The sequence below is a fragment of the Pogoniulus pusillus genome, chromosome 4 (genome assembly GCF_015220805.1).
Source record: "Pogoniulus pusillus isolate bPogPus1 chromosome 4, bPogPus1.pri, whole genome shotgun sequence".
NCBI classification, from domain to species: domain Eukaryota; kingdom Metazoa; phylum Chordata; class Aves; order Piciformes; family Lybiidae; genus Pogoniulus; species Pogoniulus pusillus.
In genome coordinates this window covers 45,798,328-45,820,562 of record NC_087267.1, presented here as the reverse complement: position 1 = coordinate 45,820,562, position 22,235 = coordinate 45,798,328, and the positions used below count along the sequence as shown (strand labels likewise).

Below are 22,235 nucleotides of genomic sequence, written 5' to 3'. Positions count from 1 at the left end.
AATGGGCTGTCCAGGGAGGTGGTGGTCACTGTGTCTAGAGGTGTTGAAGCCAAGCCTGGCTGAGGCACTTAGTGCCATGGTGTGGTTGATTGGCTAGGGCTGGGTGCTAGGTTGGCCTGGATGATCTTGGAGGTCTCTTCCAGCCTGGCTGATTCTATGATTCTCCCTGTTCTCAAATTAGCCAGCACTTTTCATCTTAGCCTTCTTCCCTCTACAAACCTGAATCTGTCAGGTCATTTTTGAAACAAGGGGACCCAAAAGAGCCATGAACTGAGTCTGTGTCAGTCAGCCAACAAGACAGAGCAGCATAAAACAATATGGCCTAGATTTTATGCAAATGAGGCTGCAGCACTGAATGTTCAAAGGAGAACACACAGTGAGAATGACAGGAGACTGGCTCAGGCAATTTGTCAAAGAGATCTTCTAACCTCTTCCCCAAGAAATAAGGGAAATCTGTTGAGACACAGCAACAGGCACCTGGAAGCATCTCCAATTGTCCTGGCAATAATGGAGAATGAAGCGATGTGGAGTGACTGCTGACACCTGAATGAGGTCACTAATGCCAACTCATGCATTTCAGCAGCAGTAATGTTCTTTGCCTGCTCGGTGTTAGTATGGATATAATAATGTCTGTGTTTATTTTAAAGCCTCAAGATGAGGTAAAAAGCCAGAAGTGTATCATGAACATGTAAGGAAATGTGCATTGAATCCAATCAATAGGATTTAGCAGATAAATTGTCAATACAACATCTCCTCCTGGATCAGAGCTTCAATGCATCCCTAACAAAATTTTGTCCCATACATATGGCTCTTAAGTAGGCACATGTCCAGATTAATGCCACTATAAAGTCAGCCTTGCATAATTCAGAAGAGATTCACAAGGAGCAGTACCCCAAGCTAACACAACACAATCTCCTCTAGGATGCTTTGTCCTCCACAGCGGGTTGGCAGCGACCTCTAGGCGATCATCTCTTTCAATCCCCCCCTGCTGCTAAAGCAGGGTTACTCAGATCAGGCTGCCTAGGATCACATTTCTAAACACGAACCACAGAAAGCATCCACTTGGAAGTGACCTCAAAGATCATCTAGTCCAGCCTTAGGCCCAGCACTGAAGGGTCAATGCTAAAGCATATTCCTGAGTGCCAGGTCCAAACACTGCTTAAACACCTCTACAGACAAATGACTCCACCAATGCCCTGGGCTGAAAATGTCAATGTTTCATTGCTCTTACATTCCTAACATGTGGCCTGAACCTCTCCTAAAGGCAACAGGCATACTGTGATGTGCCTGTAGTCAAGGTTAGGACAGTAACAATTCTTAGGTTGAAGTTCTTTTCCACAAATCTGCTTCAAACATGGGTATCTAAAACCTCTAGAGAACCTTCCTAGACCTGAAAAGCAAGTTCTCTTAAACCTCACTTCAGCAGCAGCTAGGTTAGACTCAAGAAGAGACATATTATTTGCCAGAAGAGAGAACTTTAAGGCACAGTAGCTGACTCCAGGCATTGAGCTCAGAGACAGAGACTAAGATGTACCCAAGAGTGACTAGTTGTAAGCTGAACTCAGTCCTGAGGTGACACAAGCTTTGTTGCTGACAGTCTTATGAGTAGTCAGGCAGTTTTGGGTGCTGCATTATACTCAAATGTGAAGTCTTAAAAGAGTTTTCTTGAAACTGGGGACAGAGTGGCTGGAGAGCAGCCAGGCAGAAAGGGACCTGGGGGTGCTGGTAGATAGTAGCTGAAGATGAGGCAGCAGTGTGCTCAGGTGGGCAGCAGAGCCAATGGCATCCTGGCCTGCATCAGGAACAGTGTGGCTAGTAGGAGAAGGGAGGTTATTCTGCCCTTGTACTCAGCACTGGCCAGGCCACACCTTGAGTGCTGTGTCCAGTTCTGGGCCCTCAATTCAAGAGAGATGTTGAGGTGCTGGAAGGTGTCCAGAAGGGCAAGGAAGCTGTTGAGGGGCCTGGAGCACAGCCCTGTGAGGAGAGGCTGAGGGAGCTGGGGTTATTTACACTGGAGAAGAGAAGGCTCAGGGCTGACCTCATTGCTGTCTACAACTACCTGAAGGGAGGCTGTAGCCAGGTGGAGTCAATCTTTTCTCCCAGGCAAGCAGCAACAGAACAAGGGGAGACAGTCTGGAGTTGTGCCGGGGGAAGTACAGGCTGAGGGAGTTCTTCACAGAGAGAGTGATTGGCATTGGAATGAGCTGCCCAGGGAGGTGGTGGAGTCACCATCCCTGGAGGTGTTCAAGAAAAGACTGGATTAGAAACTTAGTGCCATGGTCTGGTTGGTTGGGCAGGGCTGGGTGCTAGGTTGGACTGGATGAGCTTGGAGGTCTCTTCCAACCTGCTTGATTCTATGATTCTATGAATAGTTGGACTAAACTTTGGAGGTCTTTCTTGCAATCCTAATGGTTCTATGATTTTAAGATATGATCTGCTCCAACTTCCTCACTTCAGTGAACAGCCAGGTAGTCACACCATCTCTCAAGACTGGTTTACAGAACAAGTATGCATATGCACAGCACTTGGCCTTGTTAAATCTCATTCCACTGACCCCAGCCCATTGATCCAGCCTTACCAGGTCCCTCTGTAGAGCCTTCCTACCCTTAACAGGTAAACATTCCCACTCAATTTAGTGTCATCTGCAGATTTACTGAGAAGGGTGCACTCAATCTCCTTGTGCAGACCACTGATAAAGATATTAAATAAGACTGGTCCCAAAAGTGAGCTTTGGAAACCACAAAAATTGGACTTCTGGAGATTCATCTTCCAATGTTCTGTTGAAGAACAGCAGAAACTCAGTTCTGTGTTATCAACACAAATGGGGCTGCAAACCAATTAGAAACTTGGCCATTTATTTACTGACATAATTAGTTCCATACAGGATTTCAAATCTCTGCACCTGCAGCAGCTTAATTGGACTCTGCTACACTTGAAATCAATAACTGAACTGGAATTTTCCCCTTTCAAGTCATATTAAGTAGGAACTTAAAAATTCCTTTGGCATCAGGAGCAGAGTAAAGCCATGAATCAGTGCAACAGGAGAAGAAAGTAGTCGTTTTGGCACCAAGTGCTCTTTACAGCACACACAGCAGCCATCTGAGACAGCATTACAATTCAATCTGTTGTAAAGCTGCTCAAAAAGAAAGGGGAAGTGAAAAGAAAAGAGAAAAAACAAGTAGTTAACATAATGCACCTCCTCCCAGTTCAATAATGCTGGTTCTAGGGTCTCTCCACCTTCCCATCTGCATTTTAAACGTCTGTTTAACCAAAAGACCCTCTTCTAGCACAAAGCACAGAAGGAGCCATCTCCTTTTCCCACATCTTTGATTGAAGAGCAATAAAGCCTTCCCTTTCCCAACACAGAATCACAGAACACATCCCCCTGGAACAGGTCTTGGAGATCATCCAGTCCAACCTTGGATCCAGTACTGAACAGTCAACACTAAACTCTGTCCCCCAAGCACCAGGTTCACCTCTGATATTCCCAAGGCTTTTGGGTGCTCAGGGCACATTGGCCTTGCCCCAAGACAAAGTCTTTCTGACTATTTCAGCACTTAAGACCTCTGCTAATGCAGAACCATTGTTGTGCCTTCAAATTGCAACTAACACATTCAGCACTGCCAAGTGCTGGTCAAGTGACCAGCAGGACAAAGTGAGGTGGCTCTCCCCCTGTACTCTGCTCTTCTGAGATGCCAGCTGGAGCATTGCCTCCAGTTCTGCTGTCCTCAGCACAAGAAGGACATGGAACTGCAGGGATGGGTCCAGCAGACCACAAAGATGATCACTGGAGTGGAACATTTCCCCTCTGGGGATAAGCTGCAACAACTGGGGTTGTTCAGGCTGGAGAAGAGAAAGCTCTGAGGAGACTGTATAGTGATCTTCCAGTACCTGAAGTGGACTACAAGAAAGCTGGGGAGGACCTTTTAAAGGGCTTGTAGTGAAAGGACAAGAGGGAAAGGACTGAAGCTGGAAGAGGGGAGATTTAGACTGGAGATTATAAAGAAATTCTTTACAGTGAGGGTGGTAAAACACTGGCATAGATTGCCCAGGGAGGCTGTGGATGCTCCCTCCCTAGAGGTGTTCAAGGCTAGGTTGGATGAGGCCTTGAGCAGCCTGGTCTAGTGGAGGATATCTCTGCACATGGCAGGTGGGGATTTGATCTAGATGGTTTTTAAGATCCCTCCTAGCCCAAACTACTCTACAATTCTCATCAACAACATCCTTTTCCAGACTTCTTTATGCAGCAATTGAGATTTGGCAGTTGAAATATCCTTACCTAGGTTGATTTTCCTGGGAAAGATTCTCTCCTCTCTGGTACCCATTGTCTGCCACCTGGGTTGTGGACCTCTTAACAATCTGCTTGAGCTCCTGTTCCAGGCGATCCTGGATGGCTTTTACAGTCTCAGGGATCTTTTTCAGCTTGGCCAGCCCTTTGATGAGTATGCCCATGAAGACATTGCTGTTCTCCTCTGGATCCAGCTCTGTATCTTCCTTCATTTCCAGCAGGCTTGTTTCTCGCACTGCAAGAGATTGTAAAAAGCAGAATTCAAGATTAAAATTACTAAACCCAACCCTTAGTACCATGTAGAAAAAGCCTAAACTTCTGTCTTCATGGAACTGTCACCACTTTGAGCAACTAAAGCAGAAAGATGGAAACGAGCAACCAAAGAACAAACAAGGAAAAGAGGAACACCCAGAAGATTCTGGCTGTAACCTCCTTTCAGGGAGCTGTAGCAAGCAGGGTGGTCTCCCTTCAGCCTCTGCTTCTCCAGTTAAACAGCCTCATTTGCCTCAGCTGCTCCTCACAAGATTCACTCTCTAGACCCTTCATCATCTTCATTGTCATTCTCTGGACACACTCCAGCACCTCAAAGTCCTTTTTAGAGCAAGGGAGACAAAACTAACCCAGGATTGAAGGTGTAGTGCCCTGGTCCTGCTGGCAACACTATTGCTGACCTCAGCCAGGATGCTGGTGGCCTTCTTGGCCACTAGGGCACATGCTGGCTCATTTAATGCTGTCTGTCAACCAACATCCCCAGGTCTTTCTCTACTGTGCAGCTTTCCAGTCACTCTGCCCCAAGCCTAGATCATTTGTGGTGATGCTGTGACCTGAGTGTGGGACCTGGCACTTGACCTTGTTGAATCTCATCCCACTGGCCTATACTTGTTGATGCAGCCTGGCCAGATCCCTCAATAGATCATATAAGGTACTATCAAGAATTATAAATGAGGAGGCATTTCACAGAATCATAGAATCAACCAGGATGGAGGAGACCTGCAAGATCATTCAGTCCAACCTAGCACCCAGACCTGTCCAATCAACCAGACCATGGCACTAAGTGCCTCAGCCAGGCTTTGCTTAAACACCTCCAGCCACAGTGACTCCACCACCTCCCTGGGCAGCCCATTCCAATGCCAATCACTCTCTTCTGCCCACAACTTCCTCCTAACATCCAGCCTCGACCTGCCCTGCCACAACTGGAGACTGTGTCCCCTTGCTCTGTTGCTGCTTGCCTGGCAGAAGAGACCAACCCCACCTGGACACAGCCTCCCTTCAGGTAGTTGTAGACAGCAAGGAGGTCACCCCTGAGCCTCCTCTTCTGCAGGCTGCACACCCCCACCTCCTTCAGCCTCTCCTCACAGGGCTGTGCTCCAGGCCCCTCACCAGCCTTGCTGCCCTTCTCCGGACACCTTCCAGCACCTCAACATCTCTAATCTCTTGAATCGAGGGCCCCAGAACTGGACACAGTCCCAGTCTGTCTTCGCTCACAACAGTATTATATCACTCTAACTCCCTTGACTGTGTTTCAGGGAGTTTAAAACCCTAAATTTCTAACCCAGAGGTTTTTCCCTGCTTTCTTCTTTACAAGAGAGCCATTTTTATTACAAAGAGTCTCAACTTTAACAGACTTGTGATGAATTCAGCAAAGTTTATGCTGTCAAAGTGAATATTGTTTGATGTTATCCTTTTCTGCTTTATTATGTCTGTCAAGGGGTTGATGAAGTTACTCAAATCTTCTAGCAAGGCTTCCAGAAAGGAAAAGTGAGAAGAATTAGAGATTTATTGTGGATAGTAATGGATTGCACAGGGAGCAAGTTGGTTGCTAAGCGACAGGGAAAGGAAAAGCGAGAGGTAGGATGCTGGATTTCAGTATGTTCATTAAGCAACACTTCTTAATTTGCAGATAACAGCCAGCAACAACAAAAGCATGTCTCTGCTCAAGACTGGGTGAAACATTTAATAAATAGATTCAAACACTTATGGGAAATATGTGTGTCTTTAAGGCCAACTCAACTAAAACAGCTTGGAAGAACTACAGTCACAGGGCTTTGAAACAGCCGGAGCAGCAGCACAGGGACACACGGCTCCAACGGATACAGCTGAACCTGTGCCATCCACCATACCATAGCCTGGCATAGGAATCTGCTTCATCTTACTGGTTCTGAACTCTGATAAGGGCTGTTGGATGACAGATGACTCCTGTGCTTTCAACTTCTGAACAGATTTTTCTCTGAAATCAAAACTTAGCCAAGAACCTGAAATACATGTCAAAAGATCCAGCAGAAGGATTTAAATGACATGGCAGAAATGACAAATGGCATGTCACAACTAGCAGGCAGCCCTGTAGCTGTCTAAAGCTCTGACACTCTGAACAGAAGAGCATCAGCACCACTAACTTAGCACAAGATCAGGAAAACAGTATCCTGAGGAACCCATATGGTGCCACTTTGTCACCAGCATCACGATAAACAGGTACCGCTCGTTTCCATCTCAGCTTACACCAACCTCCACAGCAGAGACTGTTCCTTACCCTCAGTGTAATCCCAGACTCAGCACCTCTACCTCCAACCAAACCCACACACACTCTTGCATTTCAACCTGCCTACAGCAGCAGCAACGTTGCCTGGTTACTGGTGACCAGGGACCATGGTCACCACACATCATCATGGAAATGACATCAGGTTTTAGGTAACCAATATCATTTTTTCCCCCTACCTCTCATACTTATTTTTCCCAATTAAAGTCTGCTTAAACATGACATTTGGACAAGTTGTGAGGTTAACTTAACCAAACACCTTGGCCAGGCTGGATGAGGCTGTGGCCAGCCTGATCTAGGGTAGAGTGTCCCTGTCCATGGCAGGGGAGTTGGAAATAGATGATCCTTTTGGTGCTTTCCAATCCTGACTCATTCGATAATTCCACTTTGCCAAGGGTTAGGGCTAGACTGGCCACTGTGCAAGTGACAGAGGCTCTCTAGGAGCCCCTCTGCCTTCCCAGGGGGAAAAGAAAGGGAGTAAGTGTGAGAGACTGGTGGGTTGGGAGAAGAACTAAATCAGCTTTAGTGAAAATAACAATAATAAATTTAATAGAAACAAACAGATGCAAACCAACAGCAAACCCAAGCCCTGATGGTGGTGATGACACCATCACCACTGAGGGCAGGCACAAGTACTAGGAAGTCCCAGACTCTACTCAGCAGCAGATGGGAACCAGATTCAGTGGCTAAATACAGGAATACAGGGATAGAGGTCAAAGGCAGAATAGAGTCATACTTGGACAGTGGCTACTGCAGAAGAGGCCTGACCCTGATGATCCCTCAGCTCTACCCTGTAGATGACATCCATGGGATGGAATACCTTCTTGATCAGGTTAGGGTCATCTGTCCTGTCCACTCAGGAGGTGTCTGTCCACCCAACAGTGCTACCTCTGACTTACTGCACCCCAACATGGGAGACCAAATGTAGCAGTATCGTTGGTAAGCACAGGAGCCAAGTTGACGCAAGAGCCTTTCTGCAGCCCAGCCCTTGGCAGTGACTCTCCCATCAGCACTGTCACTGCTAGAAGCAGCCACTGTGTGCAAACACGCCCTGAACTTCAGCAAGTGCAGCTGCTGAGAAGAGCCTGAGCTGAGAAGTCAAATCACTGAGCTGAGTTAGTCCTGCTCTGGCTCAAACCAGGACACACTTAGAAACATCTGGAACTACATCAAATAAAATAACCCCCCCCAAAAAAACCACAACCAGGACTAGTACAAGAGCTGCTCCAAACACATACAGGCAATAACACCACTTAGAAGTTAACAGCTATTCTCATCCCTCACACACCTTTCAACCCAGGAGGCTGCAGAGCACTCCGTGTACCATACAAACCTCCTCCCTCCTTTGTTAATGCTACTTGTTATCCTCTGAGCCCATCAGCATGCCAGGCACAACCACAGAACACCAGCTCTCTGCAACAGGGGCTGTGGAAAAGACAGCACTGGAAATGCCACAGCAAGAAAAGGTTTTAACTTACTGGTTTTAAACCGCCCCCCCCCCTCCAAATATCTTGTTCCTCTGGGTTGAATGCAAAGATTTTTTGCTGCCTAAGTGACCTTTTAGAGGAGAGGTCCCTGTCATTAGGCTGCAGCCCCTTTGTAAGCAGGCTGTAAATTATGCTTAATACCAGACAATGAAAACCCAAGTGGGAGGAAATGCTGCTGTATCCAAATGCGAGGACAGCATTTAAGGCAACTAAAGGCAGCAATCTTGCTGAGAACTCTGCCAGGAACACGAAGATGAACACTCTTCCATTTTCAAAAGAGCAAACCAATTTGGAACCCCCTCAAATCATCAGGACATCGATTTACATCTCTTACAAACAACAGCAGAGTGAATGGTTCAATATCTAGTTGCAACACACCGGTATGGAAGCTTTCTTAGATGTGGTCTTTTGATAGAACAGTAGGGACCATGTTTCTTACACATTCTGCCTATTAAACAGGTATCCTGGGTAGCTTTGGGGGCCCATTTATGTCTAAGATCTGACAAGACTCCAACCCTGGGCATCTGATGATGTTCTTCTTTTCCTATGTCTTCCCCACTTCAAACAATCTCTTCTGCCATTTAATGTCATCAAGGGGTTGTTTGACCACAAATGGCCCAGGAATCAGCCCCTCCTGTCTTCTACCTTGTGGAAAAAGACATCAAAGCAGACAGGGACTTGTAAAAGCATTCACCTTTCAAACTGTGATCCCACCTGCTATTCTGCAGGTAGTGCTCAAGGGAGGAAGGATAAAGTCCCTACCATATCAGCTCTCAGCATTGAAGCCATCTGCAGTTACTCTTAACCCAGCAATACCAATGACTTTGCTATTCATTTGTATCAAGATGGTCACACACAGTCCTGGATTGTACCACTCAACTGCTTCTACCTGATAGGTGTCCCTTTAAAGGGTTGAGCTCATCAGTCACACCACAAGCATTTGCTTTCTGAAGAAGCCATGAAAAACCAAATTATCCTATGGATGCTTGCAACTATTACTGTTACAAATGATTCTAAATTGTGGGTCTGGTATGCAGAGTTGATTAGATTAACCTCTTTGCCTTTGTGATTTATCACAAAAAAGGAGAGAAAAAAAGAGGAATCCTATTTTAATTAAAAGCAGCTTCACTATATTAAAATAAGACAGGTAGAAAATGCTAATGAACTCCATAATTTCTTCAGCAATACCAAGAAGTAAATTTTTTCCACCAGCATCAGTCAGTTTGCAGATGACACCAAGCTAGGAGCAGGTGTGGAGCTGTTGGAAGGAAGGAGAGCCCTGCAGGGGGAACTTGCCAGGCTGGATGGGTGGGCAGAGGCCAGTGGGATGAGACTGAACAAGGCCAAGTGCAGGGTTCTGAACTTTGGCCACAACAACCCCCAGGCTGGGGACAGAGTGGCTGAGAGCAGCCAGGCAGAAAGGAACCTGGGGGTACTGGTACATAGTAGCTGAACATGAGGCAGCAGTGCCCAGGTGGCCAAGAGAGCCAATGGCATCCTGGCCTGCATCAGGAGCAGTGTGGCCAGTAAGACAAGAGAGGTTATTCTGCCCTGGTCAGGCCACACCTTGAGTGTTGTGTCCAGTTCTGGGCTCCTCAATTCAAGAGAGATGTTGAGATACTGGAATATGTCCAGAGAAGGGCAACAAAGCTGGGGAGGGGCCTGGAGCACAGCCCTGTGAGGAGAGGCTGAGGGAGCTGGGGGTGTGCAGCCTGCAGCAGAGGAGGCTCAGGGCAGACCTCATTGCTGTCTACAACTACCTGAAGGGCAGTTGCAGCCAGGTAGGGTTGGTCTCTTCAGCCAGACAGGCAGCAACAGAACAAGGGGATACAGTCTCAAGTTGTGCCAGAGGAGGTCTAGTCTGGATGTTAGGAGGAGTTGTTGCCTCCAGGCATTGGAATGGGCTGCCCAGGGAGGTGGTGGAGTGTCCATCCCTGGAGGTGTTGAAGCCAAGCCTGGATGAGGCACTTAGTGACATGGTCTGGTTGACTGGATAGGGCTGGGTGCTAGGTTGGCCTGGATCATCTTTGAAGTCTCTTCCAACCTGGTTGACTCTATGACTCTAAGATGATCTGCTCCAATCCATGGCACTCTCATTTGTACACTTCTGCTCTTTAGTAAGAAAGAAACCTGTTGCAAGAGGCATTTGTAACAGCTCTGCTCTGATGCCCACAAAAGCCAAGGCTGAGAACTCGTTTAAGCAAAGCTGCTCAAGAAAAGACTCTTGGGTCTTGTTTTTCATTCCCAGGAATGGTCAAATTTTGCTGCTACTCATTACAGAAGATTTCATTAGCTTTGTGCTTTTAAGGGCAACTAATAAAATTTAATGTACTATTCCCTGTGATTTATGTCCTTTCTGAACATACCCTTTCTGCCTTCAATCCTTCCAGAGGAAAGGATGCACATGCATAGTGCCCCAAAGCCATAATTTAAGATTTGAAGAAACATCACTTGCTAATTCCTAGTGCTGAATCCTTGTTCTGACCCCTGAGAGTAAGCAACAAATGGATAGTTAATTTAAAAATGGGTCTTTCAAAGATTTTAGTCATGATTTTGCTCTGTGTCACCACCCAGGCCAGAAGAAAATGGGTCTGAGAGATCAATAACCTCAAAGCCTTAAGGCAAACTGTCTCTAAAAGTGTTCAGACAGTTCCATCTAGAGTTTTAAGGAAGTCAGTCTTTAGAAAACAGAGGCATTTTAATTTGACATCAGTCTTTTGAAAATAGAGGCATTTGCAGTTGTCATGGGCACTCTTTCAAATCCACTGCAACAACATTTCACCCTGAGAAGACCCAAAGGCACTGTTTAGCCTGGAGAAGAGGAGGCTCAGGGGTGACCTCATTGCTGTCTACAACTACCTCAAGGCAGGCTGTAGCCAGGTGGGGTTGGTCTCTTCTGCCAGGCAAGCAGCAACAGAACAAGGGGACACAGTCTCAAGTTGTGCCAGAGGAGGTGTAGGCTGGATGTTAGGAGGAAGTTGTTGGCAGAGAGAGTGATTGACACTAGAATGGGCTGCCCAGGGAGGTGGTGGAGTCTCTGTGGCTGGAGGTGGAGTCTCTGTGCCTGGATGAGGCACTTAGTGCCATAGTTTAGTTGATTGTTTAGGGCTGGGTGCTAGGTTGGACTGGATGATCCTGGAGATCTCTTCCAATCTGGTTGATTCTATGATTCGATATTAACACACACAAGCAGGAGAAACAAGTCTCCAAAGAGTCCATGGTACTCTGCTGCCTTTCACTGAAACCATGCAGAAAAAGAGAGAGAATCAGATCTGAGACCCACAGAAAAACACAGAATCCTAGAGTGGTTTGGGTTGGAAGGGACCTTAAAGATCATCTAGTTCAAATTCCCCACCATGAGCAGGGAAACCTCCCACTAGACCACACTGCTCAAAGCAGTGTGGACTGGATTATCTTGGAGGTCTCTTCCAACCTGCTCCTGTGATTCTAAAGCCTCATCCAGCATAGCCTTCAGGGAAGCCCAGAGTCTATTTTCCCTTTCCTTCCCCAAACACACACATAAAGGTTTAGCATCAAATCAGAGCACCAAGTATTAGTGAGGAATAGTGACAGAAATCATGGTCCTGCAAAAACAGACATACAAAAAAGTTACTTTGTTCTGGAGCTGCAAACACAATTCTTAAGCTGCAAGAGCAGAATTCTTCTTTCCAGGCATAAAAATGTACTCTAATAACAAGTTCTGCTTTTTGTGCAGCACTTCAATGACAGTGAGAGAATCAGGCTCGTTGCTGGATTCTCACCAGCTTCTGATAAAGTCTTCAGTTGGATTTGTGCAAATGCAAAGCCAGGAAAACTCTGCTTCAGTCAGGAGATCATTTATATTTCAGTATAAATGCTAGAGGAAAAAAATCATCCCTCTGGTGTCAGATCCTCAGGTGAGGTGAGTAGGACAAAAATAATCTGTTCTGTATTAGCTCAGCATGTTTGTTCTGTGGAAGTGAAAGCACCTCTGGCAAGTTGCTAATGGAACAAACCTGGGAGGAGTGGCTGACACCCCACCAGGCTGTGCTGCCATTCCGTGAGACCTGGGCAGGCAGAGGACTTGGGCACAGAGGAACATCACAAGTTCAACAAGGCCAAGTGCAGAGTCCTGCACCTGGGGAATAGTAACTCCCTGTACCAGTACAGGTGAGTACCTGCTGGAAAGCAGCTCTGTGGAGAAGTAACTGGCAGATGTAGTGGACAAAAATTACAGCACGAGCCAGCAATGTGTGCTCATGGCCAAGAAGGCCAAGGGTCTGTGATGCCTTAAGAAGAGCATGGCCAGCAGATGGAGGGTGTTTCTTCTTCCCCTCTACTCTGCCCTAGTGAAGTCAAGGCTGGAGTCCAGTTCTGGGCCCAGTTTAAGAGAGAATTTCTACTGAAGGGAGTCCAGTGGAGGCTACTGTGCTAGTCTGAAGCTAGCTAGAATATTTTGGTAAGAAGAGCGAGATCACAGCCTGTGAAAGGGTAACAACAGTGATGTTTACTTCACTCATAGGCTTGCTGAGATATATAAAAACAAGAGTATAAACATGGATAAGGCATTCAGCACTTTGGGCACTGCCTGGGCTTTGAGCTGCATTTCTCTCTAACCTCACCCTCTGTCTCTCTCATTAATCCACCTGCTTCCTAACCCCCCTGGTCAAGCCTCCATCCTTCCTTGGGGCACAAGGCAATGTCTGGGGTAAGGTTGAGAGGGGTGGGAGAAGGTGGAAGGGCAGTTGGGAGCCCTTCCTGGGGACTCAGGTTTCTGGGAGGGCTGTTGTGTTTCTGGATTACCTTTTCTCTTGTCTATTTCTGTCTATAGCTGTATATAGACTGTAAATCTCTGCTTGTGTGTTGTGCTAGCTGTAAATATAAGCTTCATTCAATTCCCAGAGCTGGCTGAGTCTAGTCTGGGTGATTTCCAAAGTGTGGCAGGGTGGGTAACACCCAAACCACCACAGCTACAAAGATGGTGAAGGGACTGGATCATCTCTCTCACAATGGAAGGCTCAGACCTGGGGCTGCTTCGCCTGGAGGAGAGCAGACAAGGAATAATCTCAATGCTCAGCAATAACTAAAGGGCAAGGGGGGGGAAAGATGGGGCTAGACTCTCCTGAATGGTGCCCAGTGACAGGACAAGGGACAATGGGCACAAACTGCAACACAAGGAGTTTCACTTCAACTTGAGAAAGCAGCTCTTTCCTGTGAGGGTGCCAGAGCCTCAGAACAGTTGTGGAGCCTCCCTCTCTGAAGACCTTTCAAACTCACCTGGCCATTGTAATCCTGGGCAACTGCTGAGGCTGTCCCTGCTTTAGTAGAGGGGGTGGACTTGATGACCTCCAAAAGTTGCTTTCAATCCCTGTCACTCTTTGATTCTGTGACAAAAATCATGTCACAAGGGCATTTTTAAGAACCACTTCAAAACATAAATCCTCAAGTTCTGGTTCTTGCAGGTATTTTGCAGAGCCAAGCTCGACGTTCTCAAAATGTTTTCACCTACACACAAGTACTTGGAATCACAGAATCATAGAACCAACCAGATTGGAAGAGATCTCCAGGATCATCCAGACCAACCTAGCACCCAGCCCTAAACAATCAACTAAACTATGGCACTAAGAGCCTCAGCCAGGCTTTGCTTCAACACCTCTAGCCACAGCGACTCCACCACCTCCCTGGGCAGCCCATTCCAATGCCAATCACTCTCTCTGCCAACAACTTCCTCCTGACATCCAGCCTAGACCTCCCCTGCCACAACTCCAGACTGTGTCCCCTTGTTCTGTTGCTGCTTGCCTGGGAGAAGAGCCCAACCCCATCCAGATACAGCCTCCCATCAGGTAGTTGTAGACAGCAATGAGCTCTGCCCTGAGCCTCCTCTTCTCCAGACTGCACATCCCCAGCTCCCTCAGCCTCTCCTCATAGGGTTTGTGCTCCAGGCCTCTCACCAGCTTTGTTTCCCCTTCTCTTGTATTGTTGGGGGGGGGGGGGGGAAATAAAGCCAGGAGCAGAAACTGGAGTTGACCTGAGAAGCCACCACCCTGCTCGGATCTAGGAGGTACATATTTCTCTTGGAGCTGAGAAGTGTATGCTCTGTTCAGCATAAAATTCACAGATGCTATCAACAACACCACCAATTGTCACCACCTCAGCTCATCTCTGTCAGATTTCTACACAGCATTGTCGGGAATGTTTCAGGGAAGTGCACTCTTGGGTTTGTCATCTACTGGGCGAGCACATTTTATAGTTCCAGGAAGAGCCTGGCAATGCAGAAACCTTCATAAACACTCTTCAGAGTACAGAAGGTTCAAGCAGAGAAATATGATTTACAAGTTAATTTGTTTCTCTGAACTGGCATGAAGGGGAAATGTTAGTGGTGAATCTCTGCATCTCCAATCCTCAGGTGAACGTTAGCAAAGGTTTTGTTTATTTTATGTGGAGCAGGAACAGCTTTAATTTCCTTATAAAGATTCTACAGGACAAGGTAACATCTCCTTTGGGAAGTGAAAGCAGAAAGGACTTCCAATGTTGGCATCTCCGCTGAGATGGATGGAATGAGTCAGTGGTTTATAATGACAGGCATTAATATGCACAGCCACTTGTTCATCAATGAGAAGCTGAAGAACTTAAATGACTAAAGGCAGAAACAGCTTTTGTGATGCACACACATAAGTTTTAGAGTCTCTGGTAGCTCTGCAGTCCTGGAAAAGGCCACTTATAAACAAAACCAGGTGGGTAAAATACAGCTAGGTACATTGTGCACTTGAAGCAAAACCATATGCACGCTTTGGGCTGATCAAATGTTTTATGTTCTAATCTGCACCTTTCCCAGTCTGAGGAACACTTGTCCAAGCACTCTGCTGAATGATACAGAGCAGAACAAAGAGCCAGGGAGAAGATTTTCTGCTGCCTTGGGCATGGAGAGTGAAAATGAATCTGTAGAAAAGACAGATTTAAGACAGGTTCTCAACAGACCTACACTGAGTTTCTGGAGCTGAGCTAACTTTTTTCCAAGGAGACCTATGGAAGAGGCAAGAGGTGATGAGTTCAAGTTACTCCTGGAGAGAACTCAAATGCAGACAAGAGAAAAAACTGCTCACAAGAACAATCAGCCATTGGAATAATCTCCTCAGGAAAGCAGTGGAGTCTCCAACATTTTCAAGACTTTTAAGAATCAGCTGGACACAGTGACCCCTGGGGACACCAACTGTCACCCATCTCCATCTAGAAATCAAGGGGTTGAACATCAACCTCTGGACACCACTACCCAACCAATTTGTTATCCACCCATCAAATCCCTCTCTCCTATTTAGTGAGAAGGATGGTGCAGGAGACCATGTCAAAGGCCTTAGAGAAGTCCAGGTGGACAAGATCCATAACTGTCACCTGGTGGTTAGGGACATGGATTAGTGTTGACTTATCAGCACTTGGTCGAAAGTTGGACTGATAATCTTCGAGGCCTCTTCCAATCAGATATATTCTGTGATTCCCTTGCCCACTGATGTATTCACTTTGCTACAGAATCATAGAATCAGGCAGGGTTGGAAAAGACCATGAGGATCATCTAGGTCGAAACTCCCTGCCATGGACAGGGACACCCTACCCTAGAGCAGGCTGCACACAGCCTCAGCCAGCCTGGCCTTGAACACCTCCAGGGATGGAGCCTCAACCACCTCCCTGGGCAACCCATTCCAGCCTCTCACCACTCTCCTGCTCAACAACTTCCTCCTCACCTCCAGCCTCAACCTACCCATCTCCAGCTTTGCTCCATTCCCCCTAGTCCTGGCACTCCCTGATAGCCTAGAAGGTCCCTCCCCAGCCTTTTTGTAGGCCCCCTTAAGATATTGGAAGGCCAGGAAGCTGGTCAGGCAGAACTTGTCCTTGATCAAGCCAGGCTGGCTGTCTCAAATCACCTCCCTGTCCTCCATGTAGGTCACTTGTGCATTATTCATTTTATTCCTTTGTTAAACAAGGACAATTCCACTTATTAATCTACTGAAACAATACAAGGATTAACTCCCCATCTGTGCAGCACTCTCAAAGCCTCCCACACCTACGGAACAGCATCTTTTAAGCAGTCTTTGTTGTAGTGAGAAGTATACAAAGACCACCATCAGGATACTCCTGTCCTTAGACCTTCAGTCCAAGTCACAGAATTCTCACCATAAAAATCTGTCATCTTTTGGTTCCAGCACAACAAAAAACCCTTCTGCAACATCTACACATACTTGTCTGCCTACACTAAACAACATAGTGGAGACCTCCATGCAAACTCAACTGACTACAGCTACCCAAGACATCAAAAACATGATCAAGATCCAAACAGGCAGAGAAAACTAAGTTTTTCTCCCCATAGAAAAAGAGGAAGGAGAGAGGAGAAATCATTTGCCAAAAAAAACCTTCATATATGGCCAAGTTCTGCCTTTGGACACATGATTCATTGCATGGCATCGTACAAATCACTTCCAGTCTTGGTTTCAAGACCTCCCAGCAGCAGCCATCTCTGAAGAGGAGATGATACACCCCCTGCTATTCCTGCAAAAGCTGAAGAAGATGTACAAACAAATTCCATGAGGAATGCATGTGACTCAAATACTCACTGCTGGAGCTTCCAGGAGTACTGAACTGAGAAGTCTCAAGGAACTTCCGAGGTGTGGACAAGTTAGTAACATCCATAAGAGGTACAGGAGAGGCATCCTTCACAAGTGAACTGTGTGAGGGGAAAGAATGAAGTCAGTTTGTAATTTACACTCAGCATTCACAACAATCCATTTATTTCTTATATTCTTAGGTCCAAGACAGATGTACAAAACAGTTTTGTTACAAGAGGTTTTCGAAACTTGAAGCATAAACCCAAGGACAAATACAAGTTGGTGTCCTGTAAGGCTAACAGAAGACCTGGCTTGCCCCACTCTTCTACTGATGAGGGAAGCAAGGGCAGGAGGAAAACAAAGGCTTGGGCTATTATGTCCTCTCCCAAAGTGCTAAACAGCTACCCACAGGTGTTTAGGTACTTGTTGGTGCCTTGCCCAAATAAGGGTGAGCAAGCACTGGGGTCACCTCTTATGGTCAGTTTGCAAATGCCACTCTGACTGGTGAGTCTCTGTGGCCAAAGGAGCCTCTGCACTTGGGCAAATAATATAAATGGAGCTAAAAGTTGCAAGCAGTTGAACTGCTTCTGCCTGGATGCCTGTGCCTCACTGCTTTTGGACAATGTGTTCTGCTCTACCTCATGCTTCAGACCAGCTTAGCCCTGATGTTTTGTGCTTGAACTGCCTGGGAACTTAAGTGCCTCAAGTTGCCCAGGAGAAGGCATTAAGTGCTTCATGATGTGGCAAAAGAAGTGCCACTGACAGGGTGCTCTCTGCAAATCTGCAAGAGATGCTGCCTGCACCTCTGCAAACCTCTATGCCAAGAGGAATCAGGATCAGGTCAGAGATCCTCTGCCTCTTTCCCAGCACCCTGGGGAGATGTAGAAGTTCCAACACTGCCACAAAGGAGCCCGGGACTATCTTGAAATTCCTACTCCACTGCAGTGAGTAGCAGAGCCTTTCCCTAGGGCTCCAGACTACCTGTTTGTAAGTGAGGCAAAGCCATTTTGTGGCTAAACACTGCCAATTTTCTGATTCTCCTAAATGAACAAATTGTCCCTAAGCATCCTTGGGAAGATTTGCCCAACCAAATTAGAACCCAAATTTAACTAATTTGTATATAGTTGTGGGCAGGGTTCCTGGCTAATTTTACCCCTGGCCAATCTTCCAAACTCACCTTGAATGTAAGGCAAAATCTGGCATAAGGTAGAGGGGTGGAAAGGAGGTGGAAGAGTGGTTGGGAGCCCCTCCTGGGGACTCTGGTTTCTGGGAGGGCTGTTGTGTTTCTGCATTACTTTTTAACTTGCATATTTTTGTACATATTTGTGTGCATCTGCCTGTATGTTGTGCTCAGCTGTAAATAGAGCTTCATGCCTTAATTTCCAGTTGGGCTGAGTCTAGGCTGGATGACTTCCTAACAGCAGGGGAGCAGGCAATACCCAAACCATCACAAAATGTCACTGTAAGGTCTCACTTGAGTCTTCTCTTATCTAGGCTGAACAGTCCCAATTCTTTCAGCCTGTCCCTGTGCTCCAGCCCTCTGATCACCTTTGTGGCCCTCCTCTGTACCCCTTCCAGCAGGTCCCTGTCTCCCTGGTATTGGGTGTCCCAGAGCTGGACACAGTACTCCAGGTGAGGTCTCACCAGAGCAGAGTGGCAGAATCACCTCTATCCATCTGCTGGCCAAGATTCTTTTGGTGCAGCCCAGGATGCAATTTGCTTTCTGGGCTGCAAGTGCCCGTTGCTGGCTCATGTCCTGCATTTGAGTTTGTCCCCCAAGTCACATCATCACATGCCAATAGTGCTGAACAGGGACTATGGAACAAGACAGAAATCAAGAATACAAAGGGAGCCTGTAGCAGCCACACATAAGAGGAGTTAGTGAGCTCCTGCAGAGTTTGGGTACCCCAAAGCTTTGAGTCTGCTTCTTATTAAGGAGTAAGGAATGGACTGAGGGCTTGCTAGCAACCCTCCTTCCTAGGACTTTAAATTCCAATCAACTCTATTTCATGAATTCATTTAATGCAACTTACTATCTCTCCTCTTACTTCTGGTAAACAGTTTTTATTTGTCTCATAATAAAATGCCAGTTTATCTTTTCTCTGCATCTTTATCACAGCCCCCTTTTCCCCCCCACCCATTTATTAGCTCTCCTACTCAAGTTATCTTCCAATACTGTCTCTGTCTTTTCTAGCCACTATCTTTTTCCCTTCCTTCTCAGTAAGTCAACAGAGCTGCCCTCAAATTTTAGAATTCATAAAATTAGGCACCTCTACTGCAGCTGAATTTCCCCTGATCAGAGGCACAAAGTAAGAAGTTTTGAGTACTTCAAATACCTTCGAAACAGAATACAGCCAAGACACTGCTCAGGCACTTCAACATTGCAGCCTCTGGCTAGTAACCTTTGGGTTAGCTGGAAGCCTTTTAAATCTTGCATACTCACAAGAAAAAAATGAGCAATTCTTCCTGTGTTCTTCTTTTTGCCTGACCTGAGCCTCATGATCCTGACATTTGTAGGAAAGGTATATGCAGAGAAGGAAAAGAATGCTAAAAGGAACTGACCTCATCAGAATTCTGTGGGAAGCAGCAAAAACCCAACAGAATCACTAAGCAATAGTGAAAGACCAAGAACAGTCTGTTCACAGGCTCCAAGCAAGTTTGATGACAACACCAAGCTGTGTGGTGCAGCAGACAGGCTGGAGGGCAGGGATGACAGCCAGAGGGACCCCAATGGGCTGCAGAGGTGGGCACAAGCCAACCTCAGGAGATTCAACAAGAGCAAGTGCAAGGTCCTGCAGCGGGGTCGAGGCAATGCCAAGCACAACTCCAGGCTGGGCAGTGAGTGGCTGAAGAGCAGCCCTGAGGAAAGGGACTTGGGGGTGCTGCTGGGTGCGAAGCTCAACAGGAGCCAGCAGTGTGCACTTGTAGCCCAGAAAGCCAAGCAGAGCCTGGGCTGCAGCAGCAGAAGTGTGGCCAGCAGGGCATGGGAGATGATTCTCCCCCTCTATTCTGCTGAGACCCCACCTGGAGGATTGCATCCAGTTCTGGAGCCCCCATTAAAAGAAGGATGTGGAGATGCTGGAGCATGTCCAGAGCAGGGCCAGGAGGATGCTCAGAGGGCTGCAGCAGCTCTGCTGTGAGCACAGACTGAAAGAGTTGGGGCTGTGCAGGCTGCAGAAGTGGAGGCTCCCAGGTGACCTTCTTGCGGCCTTCCAGGATCTGAAGGGGGCCACAAAAAATCTGGGGAGGGACTTTTGAGGCTGTCAGGGAGTGCCAGGACTGGGAGGAATGGAGCAAAGGTGGAGGTGGGGAGAGTGAGAGTGGAGGTGAGGAGGAAGTTGTTGAGCAGGAGAGTGGTGAGAGGCTGGAATGGGTTGCCCAGGGAGGTGGTTGAGGCCCCATGGCTGGAGGTGTTTGAGGCCAGGCTGGCTGAGGCTGTGTGCAGCCTGATCTAGGACAGAGTGTCCCTACCCATGGCAGGGGGATTTGAGCTGGCTGCTCCTTGTGCTCCCTTCCAACCCTGACTGATTCTATGATGCATCAACACCTTCAGTAGGATTTTGCTTCCCACGGCCAGAAGCACAAGAAATTTGCTTCCCAAAAATGAAAGGCTGAAGTGTAACTCACAAGCAAGAGAATGCAAGTGAAAAGCAAGTCAAAAGGGAGAATGTTGTGCTCTGCTCTTCCAGAGCTGCTACCCTCAGTATTGCAGCAAACCCACCTCATTCTCCCTTTCTCCTTGTTGCGCTGTCCCACTCTGTTTGTTGACTTGATGTAAAGGTGCCGGTGCAGCTCATCTATCAGCACCAGGTGCATGTTCATCTTCTTACTGTGCAGCTCCAGGCGCAGATCACTCAGTCCCTCCACCTGAAGAAGGGGACCCTCCAAGGAGTCCACTGCTGACACCTGAAAAGAGAGCACGTAGAATCATAGAATCAACGCGGTTGGAAGACACCTCCAAGATCATCCAGTCCAACCTAGCACCCAGCCCTAGCCAGTCTACTAGACCACAGCACTAAGTGCCTCAGCCAGTCTTCTCTTGAAGACCTCCAAGGATGGTGACTCCACCACCTCCCTGGGCAGCCCATTCCAATGCCAATCACTCTCTCTGAGAACAACTTCATCCTAACATCCAGCCTAGACCTCCCCTAACACAACTTCAGACTGTGTCCCCTTGTTCTATTGCTGGTTGTCTGGGAGGAGAGACCAACCCTCACCTGGCTACAATGTCCCTTCAGGTAGTTGTAGACAGCAAGGAGGTCACCCCTGAGCCTCCTCTTCTCCAGGCTGCACATCCCCATCTCCCTCAGCCTCTCCTCATAGGCTTTGTGTTCCAGGCCCCTCACCAGTTTTGTTGCCCTTCTCTGGACACCTTCCAGCACCTCAACATCTCTCTGCAATGGAGGAGCCCAGAACTGGACACAGCACTCAAGGGGTGGCCTGACCACTGCTGAGTACAGGGGCAGAATAACCTCCCTTGTCCTGCTGGCCACATTGTTCCTGATGCAGGCCAGGATGCCATTGGCTCTCTTGGCCACCTGGGCCACTGCTGCCTCATCTTCAGCTTACTATCTATCAGTACCCCCAGGTCTCTTTCCTCCTGGCTGCTTTCCAGCCACTCAGTCCCCAGCCTGTAGCACTGCTTGGGGTTGTCGTGGCCGAAGTGCAGAACCCTGACAACTTCTACTGGTCAATTCATTCATCTCTCAGGAAAGAGCTGGACCACTGGACTAGGCTGTCCAGAAAGGTTGTGTAGACTCTTCCTTCAGAGATATTCCTAACTGACCTGAACATTATACTCCTTGGCAACCTGCTCTGGGTGACCTTAATTTAGCAAGGGAGGTTGGACTAAATGGTCTCCAAAGTTCCTCTCCCACCTCCACCATGCTGGAATTCTGGAAACACCATGAGTATCCCATGTATCCAGGTTTTTAAAGCAGGAAATATTCAAGCAGCATTTATTTCTATTCCTAAAAGAATATTCTATAGATAAAAAGGGTCCAAAATCTGAACAACTCCAATTTAATGAGCAGTCTTCCAATATTTTGAGCCTATGCATAAAATAAGCTTGTTAAAACACAGCTCATTCAATAAGAACCAAAGCAGAGTTTATCACAAAATAAGAGGATTATCAAGTAGAGAAGTGATAGGAAAAGACACCAACAATGATGTCTGATTGTCTTTGTTCTTCTCATAACAGAATCAACAAAACATTATTCCCAGTTCTGTAAATGGGGAGGAAATGGCTTAAGCTTTGTTGCCTAAAGTGATGTCATGACATCACTCTGTAGGCTAGAGGCCTCCTAAGCTTGTTCAGCTACGTCATGGAATCATAGAATGAAGCAGGTTGGAAG

General features: G+C 47.1%; 1 protein-coding gene across 7 annotated transcripts in view; it reads right to left on the bottom strand.

The window, feature by feature from the left end:
- The window catches only part of EXOC4 (exocyst complex component 4), a 500,658-nt gene that overhangs the window by 417,977 nt on the left and 60,446 nt on the right, over positions 1-22,235 (bottom strand). For all 7 annotated transcript variants that reach the window (XM_064142739.1, XM_064142740.1, XM_064142743.1 and 4 more), the window contains exons 4-6: positions 20,603-20,787; positions 16,891-17,000; positions 4,280-4,523 (exon numbers count right to left, since the gene is read on the bottom strand). In XM_064142739.1, the coding sequence (XP_063998809.1) occupies positions 4,280-4,523; positions 16,891-17,000; positions 20,603-20,787 (539 nt within the window). The remainder of the gene's footprint in view (positions 1-4,279; positions 4,524-16,890; positions 17,001-20,602; positions 20,788-22,235) is intronic.